Source organism: Lacerta agilis, chromosome 9, assembly GCF_009819535.1.
Source record: "Lacerta agilis isolate rLacAgi1 chromosome 9, rLacAgi1.pri, whole genome shotgun sequence".
NCBI classification, from domain to species: Eukaryota; Metazoa; Chordata; class Lepidosauria; order Squamata; family Lacertidae; genus Lacerta; species Lacerta agilis.
In genome coordinates, this window is record NC_046320.1 from 10,998,829 (window position 1) to 11,019,542 (window position 20,714).

At 41.9% G+C, this 20,714-nt stretch overlaps 1 protein-coding gene across 2 annotated transcripts in view; it reads right to left on the reverse strand.

Annotated features, from left to right (window-relative positions):
* Window positions 1-6,801: 6,801 nt before the first annotated feature.
* Window positions 6,802-20,714, reverse strand: part of HTT (huntingtin) — a 101,273-nt gene continuing 87,360 nt past the window's right edge. Inside the window, exons 60-67 of one of the 2 annotated variants that reach the window (XM_033160422.1) lie at window positions 19,879-20,034; window positions 18,817-19,007; window positions 18,215-18,329; window positions 17,201-17,414; window positions 15,371-15,476; window positions 12,374-12,536; window positions 10,744-10,904; window positions 6,802-7,324 (exon numbers count right to left, since the gene is read on the reverse strand). In XM_033160422.1, the coding sequence (XP_033016313.1) occupies window positions 7,111-7,324; window positions 10,744-10,904; window positions 12,374-12,536; window positions 15,371-15,476; window positions 17,201-17,414; window positions 18,215-18,329; window positions 18,817-19,007; window positions 19,879-20,034 (1,320 nt within the window). In that variant the 3' untranslated portion in view covers window positions 6,802-7,110. Of the gene's footprint in view, window positions 7,325-10,743; window positions 10,905-12,373; window positions 12,537-14,637; window positions 14,749-15,332; window positions 15,477-17,200; window positions 17,415-18,214; window positions 18,330-18,816; window positions 19,008-19,878; window positions 20,035-20,714 lie in introns of those variants that run through there. The other variant, XM_033160423.1, reaches the window with a different exon arrangement.

The following is a 20,714-nucleotide window of genomic DNA, read 5'->3' on the forward strand; positions in this document are numbered from 1 at the left end:
CTTAGGGGAAAAAGGAGTCTTTGGACCACTTTGTAAGTATAGTATGGACCCTTGATTATGTGGCTTAATCCACAGATCTATGTTCTGATCCATACATTGGTCTGAGGGGCATGAAATGGGAAGCCTTGCTTCAAAACCTGGAGCAAATTGGAACCCTCCACAACCCTTTGCTTCAGCAGGCAAAGACAGTTGAAACTGATCCAGATAAACAGAACGAGATTGAGCCTCCAAAACCTCTGAACCCCAGTAAAGTAGAAAGCAAAGCCGCCTTAGTGGCCACCAAATGCCTCAGGGCCAAATTTGATGAATGCTTAAATATGTACACAACACACATTTAAAGTGCACATGCGCCATAGCAACCCTGGAGAGTGTAGTTCATGGGCAGGCAAACTAAGTCCCGGGGGCTGGATCTGGCCCAATCGCTTTCTAAATCCGGCCCGCAGACGCTTCGGCAATCAGCATGTTTTTACATGAGTAGAATGTGTACTTTTATTTAAAATGCATCTATGGGTTATTTGTGGGTCATAGGAATTTGTTCATTTCCCCTCAAAATATAGTCCGCCCCCCCCCACAAGTTCTGAGGGACAGTGGACCGGCCCACTGCTGAAAAAGTTTGCTGACCCTCTGGTGTAGTTTATCCCTCACAGAGCTAAAGTTCCCAGGATTCTTTGTGGGGTGCACTTTAAATATGCTTTAAAAGTTTGAGGTGTACTAGCTCTTGTTTTTCTGTGCTTAGTTATAGGGGTGGGAAGCATGGAAATGGGAGACTTCTCCCTCTGCCTTGCAGTGATCAGAATGGAAATAGCACACTCACACCAGGGGTGGACTCTGGTAACATAGCACCCTGAGTGAGGACAACATTTAGTGCCCACTCTAAATATTTCTTATTTTCACAATCATTCATATTGGTGCAGTTGCTTTTTTTGAATAGATCTTCTCAGTAGGTACATGTATAGAGTGGGGGAACCACTTGAACCGCCCTAAATCCGATGGAGGAAGGAGATAATGAAATTTATCTGGGCGGGTAAGAGGCCAAGAACAAAATACAAGGTACTTATAGATAAAAAAGAAAGGGGTGGACTGGGTCTCCCCGACCTTAAAATATATTACGATGCCGTTTGCTTGGCTTGGCTGAAGGAGTGGCTCTTACTCCGTGACAATATATTATTAGATCTAGAAGGGTTTGACCTAAGATACGGATGGCACGCCTACCTACAGTACAGTAAATACACAGTACACAAAGATTTTACCAATCACATAATCAGGAACGCGCTATTCAGAGTGTGGGAAAAATATAAAAGGCTATTGGAGCCAAAAATTCCAAAATGGTTATCCCCCGTAGAGGCTAAAGCAATAAAAAAGAGAAATATGAGATCTAATTGGCCTACCTATAACACTCTGCTGGTAGAGGAAAATGGAGAACTCAAGTTAAGAAAATATGAAGAGATAAAAAACCAATTGGGAGGGTGGTTGGATTACCACCAATTGTATGGAGTATTCCAACAAGATAAAAAAACGGGGTTTGCCAAAGAAACAACAAGATTGGAGGCTGATATAATAAATAATAACCATAAAGTTATTTCAAAAGCCTACCAATTACTATTGGAATGGGAGGTCATGGAGGAGACAGTGAAGTCACCTATGATAAGATGGGCTCAAGACATTGGGCGACCAATAATGATGCAGGAGTGGGAGTATCTGTGGAGGGTAACTATGAATTTTACAAACTCTACCAGGATAAAAGAAAATATGTGGAAAATCCAAAACAGATGGTACCTCACCCCTTCAAGATTGGCAAAAATCTATAAAGGAACTAGCAGTGTATGTTGGAGATGTGGGGGAAACAATGGTGATCTATTTCATATGTGGTGGGCTTGTCAAAAGATAAAGAAGTTCTGGGGTACGATTTATGAAGAGATTAAGAAAATGCTTGGAATCACTTTTACTAAAAAACCTGAGTCCCTCTTACTAAATATCGTGGATAAAGGAATTCCAGTGAAATTGAGAGAGGTTTTCCTCTATGCCACGGCGGCTGCAAGAATTTTAATTGCAAAAAGATGGAAAGAGCAAGAACCACCTTTAGTGGCTGAATGGCAAAGCGAGCTACAAGAACTCGCGGAAATGGCTCACCTAACTAACAATCTGAGAGGGGGATCAAGGGAAAAGTTTCAAGAAAAATGGGGTACATACATAAACTATGTACAAAAATATACTAAGGGACAAATATCTATGCTAGCCTTTCAATAGTCTTGGAGATAGAAAGAGGAAGATTATAATGATAACAGGGTACCGATTGATATTGTAGTGGAATGATGATGTAATAAAGATATGTGGACTTGTCGACCTACACTTACAAGTAAGAACCGGTAATATGTTTGGGTTAGACAGGAAGTCAACTGGGTTTGGATTATATATTAGCATTGATTTTTGTTGTTTGGGTATATGGGAATATGGTTTTGTTTTGTTAATGGTGGGTGGAGGGGTGCCCTTTTTTTCCCTTTTTTTTTTTCTTTTCTTTTAAATTAGGTCTTTAATTTTTTTATTTTTGTTTCTTTTTTCTTTTTTCTTTTTTTGGTTTCTAATATCTATTTATTTACATGTACATTATCTCTAGCTTAGTGGATGATGTGATTTTTAGGTGTGGTTTAAGACTAATGAATGTATGGCAAACGATAATTGAATAGTATGGAAAAACAATATGATGTGGGTTTAGAGATAAAGATAAAGCATAAAGAGTTATGGAGCAATAACCAAGTACGACAAAATGAGACTACAGACTTCTGTTTAAATTTTTTATTACTTATTTACATTTGTATTTGGATATTTACTGTACATTTTTGTATAATACTGTATAAGATCAATAAAACTTTAAAACTTTAAAAAAAAAAAAAAATGAACCGCCCTAAATCCAGTGTTGTTCACACACACAGAACCAGGAACCTGGGGGGAGGCCCCATTGGAACAGAAGGGCATCAATGCTTCTAAATATGTACACAAATACTCAAAAAAAAACAAAAAAAAACCTGCTGTTGCAACCAAGTACCACCTCTACCGAGGGCTGCAGTCTTCCTCCAGATTTCATTGGGCTCCATCAGCCTCAGCCAGCATGGCCAATGGTGAGCAATGATGAAAACCCACTTTTTTTTGCCAAATGTATACTGTTCCGTTCTGGCAGGCAGTGTTTTGCTTGTTCTAAAAAGTGCATGCCTTAGTGTTGTAGCCTGTCCTGGGACTGTCTGCTGAAGGGTGGTTGTTGTTCAGTCATTCCCGACTCTTCCGTGACCCCATGGACCAGAGCACGTTCAGGCACGCCTGTCTTTCACTGCCTCCCGCAGTTATTTATGCCACCTCATCCTCAGGGACACAGGCTTGTCACCCCTGGCTGTACTCCTGGAGGACAGGCTGCTCAGAGTCTGGTGACATTGGCTCAGAACAGCATGTTCTGCCACATTAAGAGGAGCACAATGTGGGCAACGTTGGGTCTTTGGTTTAGACAGATCACTATAAGGATCTCAGGAAGGGGAAAAACAGGAAATCTTGCTGTGTATTCTTGTTTGTGGGTTGGACTGGGGGGCCTTCCTCTGATAGGGAAGACACCTCTACCTGGGAGTGACAGGAAGGGCCCTAGAAAGTCTTCTGTCTCCTCTCCAGGGGGAGGGGGACACCCCACTAACTGCATTGACTGATGGTGCAAATAACAACCCATCCCTCCAAATACTCACAGAACCATTCATAGCAACCAATGAGAGAACCATTGAACTATTGAGGAAATAGGAACAAAACAGCCCCTCAGCAAGACATCCACTGCAGCTGGCCCCAAACAGACTTAGTGCGGTGGGGGGACTCTACCACAACCCCATACCCTCAGCGGCAGAAGAGGCGAGCGGAATGTCCTGTGGCCCAATCCATCAGAGGTGTTTCAACCACTGAAGTTATATCATGCAGTATTTCACTCTATGTACAGGAAATGTCAGTGGTGGGATTTTTTTTATTTTTTTTTGCAGTGCAGCCTCCAGATTCATACTATCAGGAGAGACCATAGCCATGACCCCAGAGGGTCCAAAACTTCAGGCAGTATATGTGTGTGTCTGATAGTGTGTGCATATAACCCAAAGGGCAGCAGTACACAGTGTAATATGCACTGCAAACCTGTGCATTGTTTCCTGGGCAAAGGTTAAAATGGCAAAACCACATTGGACTTTAACAAAAGATCTGCAGCCAGCTGAAATGCAGTGCTTTTAAAGAGATTTCCAAACCATCTTGCAAAGAACTGTTACCATACACTGCTTGCGTGAAGTAGGAACTGTACCAAAGAAAGCAAAATAAGTGTAACACCAGTCCTGAAAGACCTACATTGGCTCCCAGCACGTTTCTGGGCACAATTCAAAGTGTTGGTACTGACATTTAAACCCCTAAACAGCCTCAAAGGCCAAATATACCTGAAGCAGCATCTCCACCTCCATCGTTCTGCCCAGACACTGAGGTCCAGCTCCGAGGGCCTTCTGGCGGTTCCCTCACTATGAGAAGCCAAGTTACAGGGAACCAGGCAGAGGGCCTTCTCGGTAGTGGCACCCGCCCTGTGGAATGCCCTCCCACCAGATGTCAAAGAAATAAACAACTATCTGAGTTTTAGAAGACATCTGAAGGCAGCCCTGTTTAGGGAAGCTTTTAACATTTGATGAATCATTGTATTTTAATATTCTGCTGGAAGCCACCCAGAGTGGCTGGGGAAACCCTGCCAGATGGGTGGGGTATAAACAATAATTTATTTATTCATTCATTCATTCCTTATTTCCCAACTTCCTCCGTGCTAGTTTGTCACAAGAAGGGGTCACTGCCTCTCAGAAGCATCCCCTCCTTTGTGTGCTGGTGAACTGGAGATAGGTGAACTGTCAGCTCTCAGCTGGGCAAGCTTCCATGCCGCTGCTCAGGGCTGCCCTGGGCCCCCAGGAGCCAGCAAACAGACAAAAGTCACAATTTCATCTGGAGAATTTCATAAGTGGGGATGAGGCAAAGTTATCACCACATGGTCTTTAAACAGACATTGTTTATGTATCCATCTAGTACAGGTGAATTAAATACTCCATAGCTTATAGAAGCACCTTGAGCGCATTCTTCTGTTCTTGAATGAACAGTCTCACCATCACCATGCAAAACAAAGTTATGCATATTGCACTCCTATCATTGCTACTTACAAAATATATTGTGATATCTTAGAAAGTAGCATTTTTTTCAACATATATTTTTAGACACAGAGAGAGAGGGAGAGAGGGAGAGAGAGAGAGAAATATTTTACAGAATATGTGCCATTAAACTCTGCATTGGCATTTATAAATGTGCAGAATTTTTTTTCTAAAACAGTAGCCTAACAGAAGTACTCACTAGAATCAACTCTGCTGGGGGGAGGGGTCTTTCTATTGTTAATTGTTTTTGCCAAAATGAAAACAAGAAAAAACAACATGTGGATAAATTGCTTTTTAATCAAATTATGTTCAGATGCAATAATGCTTTAAGATGTTTAAGAACAGGAAACAGTTTAAATCCATCAGTTTAATAAATACAAATATACACATGTATACATCAAATGCAGTCACATGTATAATTTTACATATATTATATACACAAAAGCACAGTCCACATTCCTCCTGATAAAACTATTGTTTTGTTGGTGAAAATGTTAAGAGATGAATAAAAATACAGCATAATAGAAAATCAAAATATTGAACTTTCCCCACCCTGTATTTCCATATGTGAAATCAATGTTCTTTCCCTAGAAATACTATTTATGGGGGATTTTAAGATGAATTACTACTTATGCTATACATCTGTACTGGCAAAGTGCTGAGCCATAGAATAATGCTTGCATATTTATCAAATATTTGAGCCAGCTCCAGAGAAATCATAGTTAGACCTCGTTCTTAATCTGCATACAGAGTACATGGACTGCATTTTTTTTTCCAATCAAAAGACTTATCTAAAAACGTCTGATGATTTGCTGCTTACCAGGAATTTTTTTTTGCTTACCTAAAAATGTTTTGCACTAAAGAAGGAGTGGCTAATTTAATTTATTTCCCCCATTCACTAGATCAAAGTAAACCAAAAGCATCTGCAGAAAATTAATGATATTTAAAACCAATTTAAACTAATATATATATATATTCCAGTTTTTCAAATAGTGACATACAAGAGACGTAATACAGGGTTTTAAAGATGACTTGTACATCAAAGTGATATATATATATATATATATATATATATATATATATATATATATGTCTGTGTTTGTGTGTAAGAACATCCAATAGGAAACTGAGGGATGGTGCCAAGATACTCCGCTAGAGTGGCTATTATTAATTTCAAACTGCAAGTGCTTTTCCCAGTGCTGCACCATTTTACATCTTTACATCCTATACATGATACAGAAATATTTATAGAAGTTTTTTTTTAACCAATATATCGTTTGAACTTTTAAATCCTGAGGTAAAAAAGGAAGTATGGTTACATATGTCTACTCTTCTCCCCCTCCCTCCCTCCAGAACACAACAATAAGGTCAGAGAGCATCCAAACACAGTATTACATGCTGGGTATAAACTTTTTCTTTCTATTTTCTTTTTACAAGACATATTAAGGGGGGGGGGAAGCCTCTGGTCAGTATTATGCCACAAATGAATACGTACAACTACCAAAAAAACCACAAAAAAAACCTGAAGCATTTTGGTTTTTAAATGCCTGTAGCTTGCCTTGTGGGACAGGATGTTATTAATCAGGTTCACTATTAGCAACAATAAGGTGACTTACGCTGACATTAACAAGTTGCTTGGCGTTCAGTACTTGTCCGTTATCTTACACAGTAATGCTAAAGTTTATCCCAAACTTTGCAGCAAATGTGACCAGACATTCTTTTAGCACGACCCTGTTAAGAACCATGTCCAATTTCATGTCGTTTGTGTAGTTCAGCTTTATGCAAAGGAAGATGGAAAAATATAAACCTATAAAACCGAAACCCAGGACGGGACCTGAACATTTGGCAAATGTTCACTTGTCCTCATGTGCCAATCGACCCATCAGGTTTCGATATTCCGTTTCTTCATACCACCACTGTCCCCGATTCAGCATGCTGCTACCTTGTGGACATTTTGCAAACAGGTTAGAAGGCGCTGATACGGGTTACCTGGCGAGGCCACCACCTCAAAGACAGACTGAAAGGCTCTGCGATCCAATTCTTCATCTATCTGATGTCTGTAAAAGTCTATAGCCACCAAGCAGAAGAGGTTAATGTCCACTTGCTCTGATTTTCCCATTCTGCTGATAATATGTGGAAGACTTTCAAAACAGTCAAGGATATAACCAAATAGCATCATATAAAGCATTATGAGTTTTAACCACATCACTCCCCATTGGGGAAAGTAAACTTTACTCTACACATCAGCATAAAGAAACCTGATATAGTGGCTTTCAGGAAATCTCCTATTTTGCTTCATTTCTCAACTGCTTCATACAGCAGCTTTTTTTTTTTTTTTTTTTACAGAAACATGTATGGCAAAAAATAAAAATAAAAATCACCCAGTAGACTGTGAGGATAAAGATATCCTGCCTAAGTATTCTGTATTAAAATTCAGTGGAACTGATGGAACAGAATCAAGCCTCAGCATAAGATGGTGATAAATGTTATTCAACATGCTGATAAAACATATCTGTTGGCTAAAATCAAGTTTGGTGAAACACTGTGTGGTTTCTTGCTTTGAGGATACAGTGGACGCTTGGGTTGCAAATGTGATCCGTGCAGGAGGCACGTTCGCAACCCGCTGTTACGCATCTGCACATGCTTGGGTTGCAATTTGGCACTTCTGTGCATGCACAAAGTGCAATTTAGGAAGTAACCCGTTCTGGTACTTCTGGGTTTGGCGCATCCGTAACCCGAAAACGCACAACCCGCAGCGAGCGCAACCCAAGGTATGACTGTACTGAGACCAGCACAAATCCTGACGGCTCTTTCCTTGGGAAGCTTTGAAAGCGAGTCAGATGAGTCTGCACTTTCAAAAGCTTCTGTCCTCGGGCAAAAGGCTGCCCAGCCACCCAGGACAGATTTGACCGTGTGGATAAGACTGGCTGTAACCTCCACACCTTCAAAGGCATCCAACACTTCCTCCCCTACCCACCATTTATTGAGCCAAAGGTCAAGTGGGGAGTATGTGCCACAGGCCAGATGAAAGCGAGCAGCAGCTTGGATCTGGTTCTGGGAGCTGCTCCCCCAGCCATGCCTTAAACTGTGGTGAATCACAGCTTTGGCTTGTTGAAGCAAGTCACCTTTATAAGACGCCATTTTGAAGTTGGCTTGTTACAAAGAAACTGTTCGTCATGTGTGAACCACACAAGCTGTGTGGAAGCGAAACCATCTGCACTCTTCCTTGCAGCCACACCAGCGGAGAAGGCAGCATGAAACTGAGAGGAGCTTATAGGCTATGGTAAGTCCTGCCAATTCTTCGCCGAAGAATTGATGCTTTTGAATTATGGTGCTGGAGGAGACTCTTGAGAGTCCCATGAACTGCAAGAAGATCAAACCTATCCATTCTCAAGGAAATCAGCCCTGAGTGCTCACTAGAAGGACAGATCCTGAAGTTGAGGCTCCAGTACTTTGGCCACCTCATGAGAAGAGAAGACTCCCTGGAAAAGACCCTGATGTTGGGAAAGATGGAGGGCACAAGGAGAAGGGGACGACAGAGGATGAGATGGTTGGACAGTGTTCTCGAAGCTACTAACATGAGTTTGGCCAAACTGCGAGAGGCAGTGAAGGATAGGCGTGCTCTGGTCCATGGGGTCACGAAGAGTCGGACACGATTGAACGACTGAAAAACAACAAGAAGTCCTGCCACAATAGATCATAAAAAATAAAAAATAAAAAATTCCTTCCAGTAGCACCTTAGAGACCAACTAAGTTTGTTCTTGGTATGAGCTTTCGTGTGCATGCACACTTCTTCAGATACATGCACACGAAAGCTCATACCAAGAACAAACTTAGTTGGTCTCTAAGGTGCTACTGGAAGGATTTTTAAAAAAATTTTGTTTTGACTATGGCAGACCAACACGGCTACCTACCAGTAACTGGAACAATAGACCATGACTTACTGCGACATTCAAGCATAGCCACCATTTTAAAAAAATGATTTTACCACTGCATCCTGCTGATAAACCCAATAGAAACCTTTAAAAAAGGCAATGGGAGCTTTTGGCATAGAGTTTTTCACCCATCAAATTCCAAATGATCACTTGCTGCTCTTCTGACAGAATCTGTGGCCCCAGAGACAAAATATTGTGGATGAGACATCACTGAATCCCTGATGGAGACCAGGTAAACTGGTGGGGGTTTCATCAAGATTTTTTTTTTGGGAGGGTGTATAAATAACTTTGGTCACATCCACACTATACATTTAAAGCACATGGCTTTCCCCAGAGAATTCTGGGTACCGTAGTTTGCTAAGCGTCCTGAGAATTGTAGCTTTGTAAGTATTAAACTCCTGCCCACCTAGCAGTTCGAAAGCACGTCAGAATGCAAGTAGATAAGTGGTACCTTGGGTTACAGGCGCTTCAGGTTACAGGCGCTTCAGGTTACAGACTCCGCTAACCCAGAAATAACGCTTCAGGTTAAGAACTTTGCTTCAGGATAAGAACAGAAATCGTGCTCTGGCAGCGCAGCAGCAGCGGGAGGACCTATTAGCTAAAGTGGTGCTTCAGGTTAAGAATGGACCTCCAGAACGAATTAAGTTGTTAACCCAAGGTACCACTGTAAATAGATACTGCTCCGGTGGGAAGGTAAACGGCGTTTCCGTGTGCTGCTCTGGTTCGCCAGAAGCGGCTTTGTCATGACCTGGAAGCTGTACGCCGGCTCTCTTGGCCAGTAATGCGAGATGAGCGCCGCAACCTCAGAGTCGGACACGACTGGACCTAATGGTCAGGGGTCCCTTTACCTTTAAGTATTAAACTACAGCTCCCAGGATTCTTTGGGGGAAGCCATGTGCTTAAAATGAGCTTTAAATACAGTGGTGCCCCGCTAGACGAATGCCCCGCTAGACGAAAAAGTCTAGGGGGCTGCCTCGCAAGACGAAAAATGTTCGTCTTTTTTTTTTCCGTTTTGCAGAGCGCGGCTGTCATTGCCGCTCCGCAAGACGAAAAACCCGCTAGACGAAAATTTTCGCAGAACGAATTATTTTCGTCTAGCGGGGCACCACTGTATATAGTGTGGATGTGACCTTTTGTGAACACTGCGGATCATCTAGAAGTCAAACATCAGAGTCCTGCACTGAAAGCGCAGGTGGTTGATTTAAGTTAAGTGCAACTTCTTATGAAATGGACAGATCAGAACATGGAGATAAAGAAAGAGAATTTATAAGCTGGGGATGAGTTCTTCAGAAATCCTTTTAACTGCTAATGGCTCACTATTCTGGAAACCAGGGCAAACCCCCACTCCGGCTGGTGTTCAGTCGGTAGAGCATGAGACTCTTAATCTCAGGGTCATGGGCTATGAGTCCCATGTTGGGCAAAAATATTCCTGCATTGCAGGGGTGACTCTTGAGGTCCCTTCCAGATGTAAAACTCTGTGATTCTTTGAAAGCTCACCCTGCCTCCCACCAAGAGGAAGTACTCTTCCAAAGTGAATACTGCCCCATCCCAGCACCACTGGGAAACGGAAGTCTTTCTTTAGGCTTTAAAATGAGGCCTATAGAAAAATTATCTGTTTAGGATACATTGCTGAAATCCACTGGCTGGTGGAAGCACTGACAAAAAAACAAGACAGACTCCACATTGCCATGGCGACCGGTGTTCTCTGCGTGAAGTTGGAAAGGGACAGCATCACCCAGTCACGGACCATGGATGACTGGCCAGTGGTATGCAACGTTTGAAATACCTGCAAGAGTTAAAACAGATAGATCATATGCGAAAGAAAACGTTTATTAAAGATTCTCCTGCAAGAAACACACAGATATACCATACCCAGTTATATATAACTGCAGGGCTGGTTTTGTGTTTATGCTGTTAATCCTGTTATTCAATTCAATGTCAATTTTCAGGTTAATAATCCATAAATTATAAAACAAACTACATTAGGAACAAGTACATTAATTAGCAGACAGAATACTAGCACAAAACAGACTTAAAGCTAACAAATCTAGAAGGCTCGGGGAAATAAAAAGCCTTCACAAGCTTCACAACTATGTGGGTTGTGTATGCTTTAAAAATCTGCTTGATTTCTTCTTCTTTTGCTAGTCACGGAGGTGAACAATTCAGGGCACAGCATTGGGAAGCCAAGTCAGCAATGTGGCCTCACTCACTGCTCACTACCCAAACCCTGATGAAGTGTGGGTGGGGGAAACTGACACATGAGCAGCACGATAACGTGTTTCTTTAACCATGACTAATCTTTCTAATGTTGTATTAAAAGCAATATAAGCCTATTTTTTCCCACATCATATGTCATGTACTCTTGCAGTAAATAAATAATTTGTTTTCGGTATTTCAACACTTTCCCCACAATGACTATGTTTTTAAAAAAGATCTCACTAACAGGACAATCCCAATGTAAATAAATGTGTTAGGGGAGAGAGGGGAAAATGAAAGACTGCATGCCCAAATGCTGATGGATTCCAACTTCTATCAGCAGAGCCAGCTACACCTCTACGGCTGATTTGCCACCCTTGCTTTAATTATTACGTTCTTTTCATACATAGAAAGGATTCTGAGCTGTGGAAAAGATGCATGAATGTGCTATTAGGGATCTGAGACCCCAGAGGAAACAACACTACAGATCTCAAAAAACGTTTTTTGTGGAGTCAGTGTGCTGACGACTCTAAAATACAATTTTGTGCCTTTCTTACATGATTTTATTTGTTTATAAAAGTATGTATATATACTGCCCTCTCATAAAATATCAGGGTGGTGTACAGCAATATAAAAACACACAAAAATTAAAGCAGTACAGACTAAACATTAACATGATGGGCTACTCAATTTGATTTGAACATTAAATTAGAATCAGTATCAAATACATTTAAGAACTGTTACTTAAATGGGGTCTTATTTGTGCCCCCCCCAAATATAAGATTATCAGATGCTTTTTAGAAGCAGAAGATTGTTAAGGCCTGGCTAGAGTTAAGGCCTTGATCCTCAGAGACTGTCATTGCTTGCTGTGAATAATTTGCCACATACTTCACAGACCCCCCCCCTTTTTTTGTTTCACCCTAGTAGTCGCAGCTAGTGAGCTAGTGAAAATGTCTAAGCAAAAGGGAAAAGTGGAAAACCAACAAAGTGTTTGAAGTGAACAAACAAAAGAGGTCAGGGGGAGACATGTGGAAAAAATACAATTTTAAAAAATCTTACCTTATATACTACAGTTGCCATAAATTGTGGATATGGCTGCTGGTTAGATAGAAATTCTCCAATGACTTTATTCATTACATCTTGTGGAGGGAAAAAGTCGTCAAGAAACTGAGGGAGAATCCGAGTTACGACTCTGGCTTCAAAGGGAAATCCTTTTCTAACCCTAAAAAACAAACACATGTTATAACAAGCAACTATCATATTTCTCAAATATTCAGCTTCATGTAACAAGACATACCAGATTTTTTGCGCCATAGGGCACACCGGACCATAGGACGCAACTCGTTTTTAGAGGAGGAAAACAAGAAAAAAAAAATATTTTTCCTGGTTTTCTTCTAAAAGGCTGGGAGGGATGGAGGGAAGAGAGAGAGAAGGAAGGAAGGAAGGGGTGAGAGAGTGAAAGAAAGAGGGAGAAGGAAGGAAGGGGTGAAAGAGAGAGAGGAGAGAGGGAAGGAAGGAGGGAGGGAGGGAAGAGAGAGAGAAGGAAGGGAGGAAAGGAGGGAGGGAGAGAGGGGTGAGAGGGAGAGAGGGAAGAGAGAGAAGGAAGGAAGGCGAAGGAAGGGGTGGGTGGGTGACTGGGTGAGAGAGAGAGAAGGAAGGGAGAGAAAGAAAGAAAGAAAAAAAGAGGGGGGAGGAAGCCTGCTCTTGCAAGAGCCGGCGGTGGGATGAGCGCCCCAAAAGGAGCGCTTTTGGGGTGTTGATCCCATTGCCACCTCTCGCAGGGGCAACCGTGTCTCCCTTCTCCCCGGCTCACTGTGGGGCGGGCGGAGGGAAAGCGGCCCAGACGGAGCCCTCCCTCACCACTCGCCCCAAAGCAGCGGGGCTGGGCAGGAGCTAAGTGTCTCCTGTGCAACCCCACTGCTCCAAAGCAAGCCGCAAGGGAGGTAAACTGAGCCCTCCCTCGCGGTTCGCCCCAAAGCAGCGGGGCTGGGCAGGAGCTAAGCGGCTGCTGCCCAGCCCTGTTGCTCTGCAGCTGGCGGAGGGGGGCGGAGAAGCCCAATTTTGGGCTGCTCCCCCTCCCCCACCGCTCTGCCGCTGGCGGAGGGAGGCAGAGAAGCCCGATTTCGGGCTGCTGCCCCCTCCCCTGCCGCTGGGAGCCATGGCTCTGGCAGCAGAGGCATCCCTCCGCTCAAGGGATCCCACTGCCGTCCAGTGCCTTCGCTCCATAAGACGCCTAGACATTTCCCCTTCGTTTTTAGGAGGGAAAAAGTACGTCTTATGGAGCGAAAATACGGTATTCATCTCAGTCAGTGACCACAACAGAAAGGGCTTCCCTGCTGCATCCAGTGCTGATAAATTCTTTAGTGTAATCAGGGTGAGCTCCTATAAGATCTCTTAACTGAAGAAGGGTTCATAACACAACTTCTTTTTAATGAACCATCGCAGCTATTTCGGAACTCTCAGGCTGCTCATTTGGAGCAAATGAGCTTCTCAGTCAGCACTTTTAGCAACAGAATGTGAGTTTTTAAAAGTATTCTAAAAAAACAGTAGGACTTCTCTAGGTAATGTAGATCATGGAGAATGTGGAATGGCAGAGAGCACTCAGGCACTGTTGGTTCCTTCAGGAGCTAATGAGGCAAGCTCTCCAGCTGGAGCATCTTCTCTTCTGCTTTCCCACAGGGCACAAAGTTAGAGACAACCAGCTGCCTATGTGGAAGTATGTCCATCACACTGTAACCACTTGATAAACAAACGTTTGTCTTTTCAGCCGTTGTGTTTTTCAGCTGTGACAGGCTTCTACAAACGACTTACGGGCTCTAAAAATGGAAATATTGCACTTTCTCCAAATGTGTATTATTCTGCTGATGTAGGGGAAAGAAAGTGGTCTGGAAAACCTACAACTACATTTTGCGATCAATTCATTATGAAAGCATTACCAATCACGGTTTATAGGATCATAAAATACATGCTTGATTTTTTTCTAATAAATATATATGTGGTTGTTCCACTGTTGACACATTTGAGTATTGACTAGGTGTAGGATTTTCAGCAATTAAATCAATCTTGAGAGACTTAGTTTCAGATAACAAAGGTATTAACTTGATATATATGCACATATCCAAAATCTTTGCACTGAATTTACATTAGATTCATATTCCTGGAAATGGAATTTACTGTACTTGTATGCTTCATCATGACATTTTGACCCAGAAAGATGGCTGGGCTACTGGGATCAACCAAAAGGTTGCCACTTTTTCTTCTTTTCACAAAGGAAGGCAGTGTGTGTGTGGGGGGGAATCTTTTGGACACTTCATTTTTTCAAAATAAAACCCACCTCCCCTGAAGATTCTTAAAAATTTATCCTCCTAACCTGCCATGAAAGTGTTTGTGGAGCATATCTGACATATCTTTAATCTCACCTATAAATACAACCCCTGGGCCATTCCATGAAAAATGAGCCTGATAAGAATGCTAAATGAGCGCTGGACTTTGGTGAGGAAGATTCCAAACGTGCAGTCTAACCATTTTTTTAAAAGCTAAAGACAAAAGAAGTTTAGTTTATGGACCTTCTTTTTAAAAGTCTGCCCACGTAGTCTTCACAGAAGTGTTCAAGTTTAAAGTTTTCTGATGATTGTCCCACCCGTGACAGCATTTTTTCCTTAATTTTGTATCGTTAAATTTCTTAAACTTAATTTCTGATTGCATAGTTGTAACCAATAAACATTGATTTAAATAGATATGCTGAGTTTATCATTGATTCACCTCCCAACTCACAGAGTTTTTCCATAAATCAAACTTATCTCAAGCTCCATGTCCTTTTTTTGTCCCACCCGTGACAATACTTAATAAAATTGTCAAAAATATCCATAAAAATAATAAAAAAATGTGTTCATTATCTTATTAAGAACACAGTTTAAATTTTGGTTGTTAATTTTTATGTATATTTACATTGTTACACATGTGTGAATACCAAAAAACATGGTCCAAGTGTCCCACCCGTGACAATGGAATGGCCCCCCTGCCAATTACATTTTCTTTAAAACAACCATTTCCTACCTGTCAAAAAGAACAGAAACTCGCTCCATAGCCACAATGACAGACTCGCTGTCTGGAGCTGCTTGATTTTGATCTGCAACTCGCCCTGGACTTATTTTCTCTTTTCCTAAAGGCAAAATACCAAGAAAACACAGTTTTAACATACAGTACAAGGGAACCAGATAATTTAAATAAAGGCAATCAAAGTAACACAGGCACTAGAGGGACTGGCATCCATTGGCTAAGTGCTACAAATGCCACGCAGTTGGCCCCAGCCAAATCAGGATTACCAGAGTTTGAATGCTGAATCTGGAACCACCATTCATTACAGAATTAACCTCCTGCCTGACCTGACCAAATAGCCAGGAAGGGAGCCCACCATCATTGCTGAAGTGCCTGATATTAAGACAAGTTCTCTAAGGAAGAAGAGAGCACTGAGCTATCTCTATTTGAACGTGCTTTCTGGAATCCCTGAACAGCTGCACTTCTAGAAGGCTTCTTTATGCCATAGTAGGTATGCAAGCCACAAACTCTTGTCTTCAACATACCAAGCAGACAAGCTTCCCATTTTGGACTTGGGCCACAATCTTAGAAATGTGCAAGAGGTCCCTGGGTAGGTGTTACGTGTGCTATGCTGTAAAAAGCACCAAAGGGGGGTGGGGAACCAAAATACATCCTGGAGATAACAGCTTGGATTGAGACTAGGTGTTGAATTGTCCTGCTGAAGGCTTGATGCTTCACTGAATCCCTCAGGCAAGGAGATGCTACAAGGAACCAGGCAGAGGGCCTTCTTGGTAGTGGCGCCCACCCTATGGAACGCCCTCCCATCAGATGTCAAGGAAATAAACAACTATCCAACTTTTAGAAGACATCTGAAGGCAGCCCTGTTTAGAGAAGCTTTTAATGTTTGAAGCTTTATTCTGTTTTTAATGCGTTGTTAAAAGCCACCCAGTTCAGTTCTTGCAAAAGGGAAACTTGCCAGTCTGTCCCAGATCTATGTCCTAGTTCCTCAGCCAAATTATTCTTCTGGCCACTGAGTTCTCTATCATTGCCTTGGATCTTAGATCATGGGTCGGCAAACTGAGGCCCGGGGCCCGGATCCGGTCCAATTGCCTTCTGGATCCGTCCCATGGATGGTCCGGGAACAGCCGCGTGGATCGGTGTGGGGATTCTGATTCTTTGGGCTGTGCCATTCCCCTGCTCCCTCTCACACACTGCGGTGGTGCCTCCTCCCTCCCTCCTCCTGGCTTCTCCCCACCCTGCCCAGAGGAGGGAGGAGGCTGGGGTTTGTTGAGCTGAGCGCCATTTTAAGCAGCCTCTCTCCGGAGCCAGCCCTTTCGCACCCTTATCGTCCCTCCACTGCCGCCAGCCCCTGCCACTCGCAAGGCACAGGTAAGCAGCCACTGGGGCTCGTCCGGTGCTGTGATGAAGGGAGGGGAGAGTCGGGATTCCCCCCCCCCAAAAAAATATAGTCCGGCCCCCCACAAAGACTGAGGAACAGTGGACTGGCCCTCTGTGGAAAAAGTTTGCTGACCCCTGTCTTAGATGATGTCCAAGGAAGAATCTGCTAGCAGGTTATAGAAAGCACCATCTTTCTGAAACCATCTCTCACTGGCCCACTTTACCTATACACCATGAGGCAAGAATTAGAAAGTGGGAGGCAACCGAAGTAATCTAGCATTTATTTCACTGTCGGGTCAGCATTAGCTTGATAATCCTTACTCCAGAGGGCTACAAATGACTGAGAATATGAAAAAAGTAAATGTATGAGCTATGAAAACAGTTTCTGGGAAGTGTTCTTTTTATGAGGTGTGCATGTTCAGCGCTGAAAACATGTGAAGAGATCCATACCTGTATACATGCATGTCAGCATTAACCCCAATGCTGCCATGGCTCTGTGTGGGCTGTGCACATTCACTCTGTCCACACTCAGTTTAACTAATGATTCACAATCCAGCCTGGAGAGTTGTTCTGAAAGGAGGAGCCGTTCTAACCCTCTCAAGACACAGTGATAAATAATGGATGGCGTCAATTCTTCACTGCCAGACAACATCACTCCACACATCTGAAACAAACAGGAAATAAATGTAAATATCCACAGGCAGGTGTGGACTCACAACAATAAGGCCAATATGTGAAACTCAATTTAAAATAAAACAGAACTCAGCAACAGCAAATTCATTTTGACAGAGGCGCATTAAAGCACAATTTATTACCACTATGAAGCACAGTGAAGTCTAGCACCACACTGGGCTCCCATCTCTCGCAAGCATTTTTACAGATTATACCCCCAAAGAGGGCCTTTTCTCAGACTGAAATGGCAGGAAACTATCCAACTTGCTCAACATTTCCCCTTATTCCCAAATAGCTTATTTACAGGATGGTGGAAAATAACTATGACACAGCTGCATGCTTCTAATGTGGTTTGGTATTCACCGGTGTCATAAGGAAGTGAATCTTAAGCAGGTGCACGGAAGGTTCAGTGGAGTCACCTGTCACATTTTGCAGCAGACAAAAATGGGCAAAGGTAGAAGAGAAACATGAGGATACAAACACATGGCCAAGCTCTACCTGATAAACCTTAACCACAGCAGACACAAAATCTCCTTACATGCAGCTGTGAAATTCAACCTCCAAAAGTGTTTTCAGTCTGGTAACTGAGGTCACTCCAGCTCTCAGCTATGCTTTCCAAGAATAGGCTAAATTCACACCACTTAATGCATACTAAATATAAAAGCACACTGTTATGTGTTGAAGGTCATTTCCTTATATTCTGCCACGGCCATTTATGCTAATTGATCAATTCTATTTTACTTCTCAAGATAAAAGCGAATGCAAAGCCTCTCACACACACGCCATACCTACCTGTATAATTCCTGAAGAGAATTCAGGCCCTACATCAAGAGGATAGTTTTCTATTAAATAGAATGCCACTGCGCACATTACCAAGACATGCTGCTGGTTGTGGGCATTCACACAGCTGTTAAAAAGGAGAAACATTGATATATCAGTGGGTGGGAGTCTTCCTGTAGAGTGTTAAAATCAAGTGCTCTGTTCTATAATCCTTACATAGCAGGAACTACAACTCTTTGTAATGAGACTCAGAAGAAGTGACTAGAAGAAATAACTGTTTTATGGTTGTAGCTTTTTTTTTAAAACACACACACACACACACACACACACACACAAAATATCTATCAAACCAACTGTTAGCTCTTGTTAAAAAGGAAGTTTCCCTGGCTAGGTGACTGATAGCCACATATTTATGCAAGATCAAAGTATCATAAGATGCTAACGATTTCTAAAGTTTTACCCACTGTTTCAAGCTTGCTGATAACTTTTACTAAAATGTCCATTAAAGCAGACAGAAGAGGTTAACCACATCAGGTTGTGTTGCATTTTTCAGTTCCACAGCTCAGAAATTCTGTTAAATGAAGGCCATAGTATATCATTACATAAACACCTACTGTGATATTCCTCTTAGGTTGGAAAGCAGATATTCAGAGATGATTGGAATAAGCTGCTTTGCTGTTTCATCAAGCAGGTCACATTCAAGGATGTAAAGAATTCCATGTAGGGCTCCTATGCGGCTTGGCATGTGAGTGCTGCGTAATGTTGATTCCAGCAGGCGGCTCACGGGCTCTGCTACCACTTTATCCTAGTGGGTGTGAAACAATAGATGCAAAATTGTGCTGAATTAATTTACAAGCTGGCAACTATAAAGTTAGTAACAATTAACATAAAATAATGATGCAAAAGTTTATAAAATCCATAAAATATTCTTAAGTATGATGAAGTATGTCCAAGTCATTAACATTCTATCCATTCACTTACATGTGTATTATTTTGAAGGAAAACAGCTTTATATTGCAATACACGACACCAGCAACTCCTGGTGTGTCATTTGGTAAGCATTGACACACATTGTGCTGAAATCAAGAGAAAGACTGAGGAGAAGGGCCAGAATCTGGAAACAAAACTGGAAAAATACACAGACACCCTACTTTGTTCCCCCACTTTCGCTCCTTAAGAAGAAAATTCCACCAACGTCACCCACATCTGTTCTAATCAGCACTTTCCAACCGGTGGGTTGCAAGGCCTGTGCAAGCGGGTTTTATAAGTAAACCCAAAATAATTTTTGCTTGTAATTTTTAACTGGTATGATGAATACCTCTTCCAACTTGTTTTGATGAATTTATTGTTGTTTTCTTTATTTATATGTAACTTGTGGTTGATATGATGGTGTTTACAATGGTTCACCCCTCCTAATGCTATTGTGATTATTGTAAGCCACTTCGTTCTCAACATTTGTTATTGGGAAAATTGAATACAAATATCAAATCAAATCAAACTTATTAAAAAGCCGCTGAGAATTCTAACAGAATTAACAGGGACGTACTCCTCTTAGTTAAGCTCCCATGAAGGTCATCCATACCAGAAGATCAACGGCTGATTCAGTCCTGTTACTAGGCCAGAAACCAGACTGAAATGGAACTGGGAAATGTCTTGTAAATTAAAAGAAATCCTACCATTCCAAGAACAGCAGCTGCCTTACATGTAGCTGGAACCAAATACTGTATAAGGATTTCATCTTCTGATGGGTGTGTCTTCCGCAGTTCTGTTAATGTTGTGTACATCATTTCAAACTGATTCCTTTCTGTAAATAAGTCAGATACTGCTAAAAGCTGCAAGTACAAAAAACATTACAAATTAAGTCTTTTTAAAGTTGTTTATGTAACAAGTCATTTCAATGAAGTATACATAACATATATGAATACAACTTTACTAGAAATAAGCTCAAAGGTGAAAATGTTAAAATATTTCATTTAAAAAAATGTGTGTTAAGATTAATCACAAAAAGAACACTGAGATCATTGAGAGAGTTCTTTCTCTGCTTCTGAGATGGAGATTATATTTGGACTTTGGAGATAGCTAACTAAGCAGCCTTTTGTTCTTCATCAGTAGGAGAGATTCCCTCCCAGTTTGAGATATGTGGCAACTGGGAAATCCATTCTGTTTTTACAACTGTGTGTTATATTGTGGTAAACTGACGTGAGACCTTTTGGTTAAGGAAGGGTGGAAAATCCTATGAAGAAATTATAAAAAATAAAATCCCTACACATCCAGAATACTTACAAGCAGCTGTTTAATTGGTAGCCTTGAGCCCCCAAAAATGGGGAGGGAGGGGAGAAGTGATACATTAAAGTTTGTAACTTGGGATCATATTATAGGGTGGTATCTTTCATCAGGCAGATGAAGCATTTTCATTGTTTTTGTGGTCCTTAGATATACAGTGGTACCTTGGTTCTTGAACTTAATCCATTCTGGGAGTCCATTCGACTCCCGAAACCGTTCGAAAACCAAG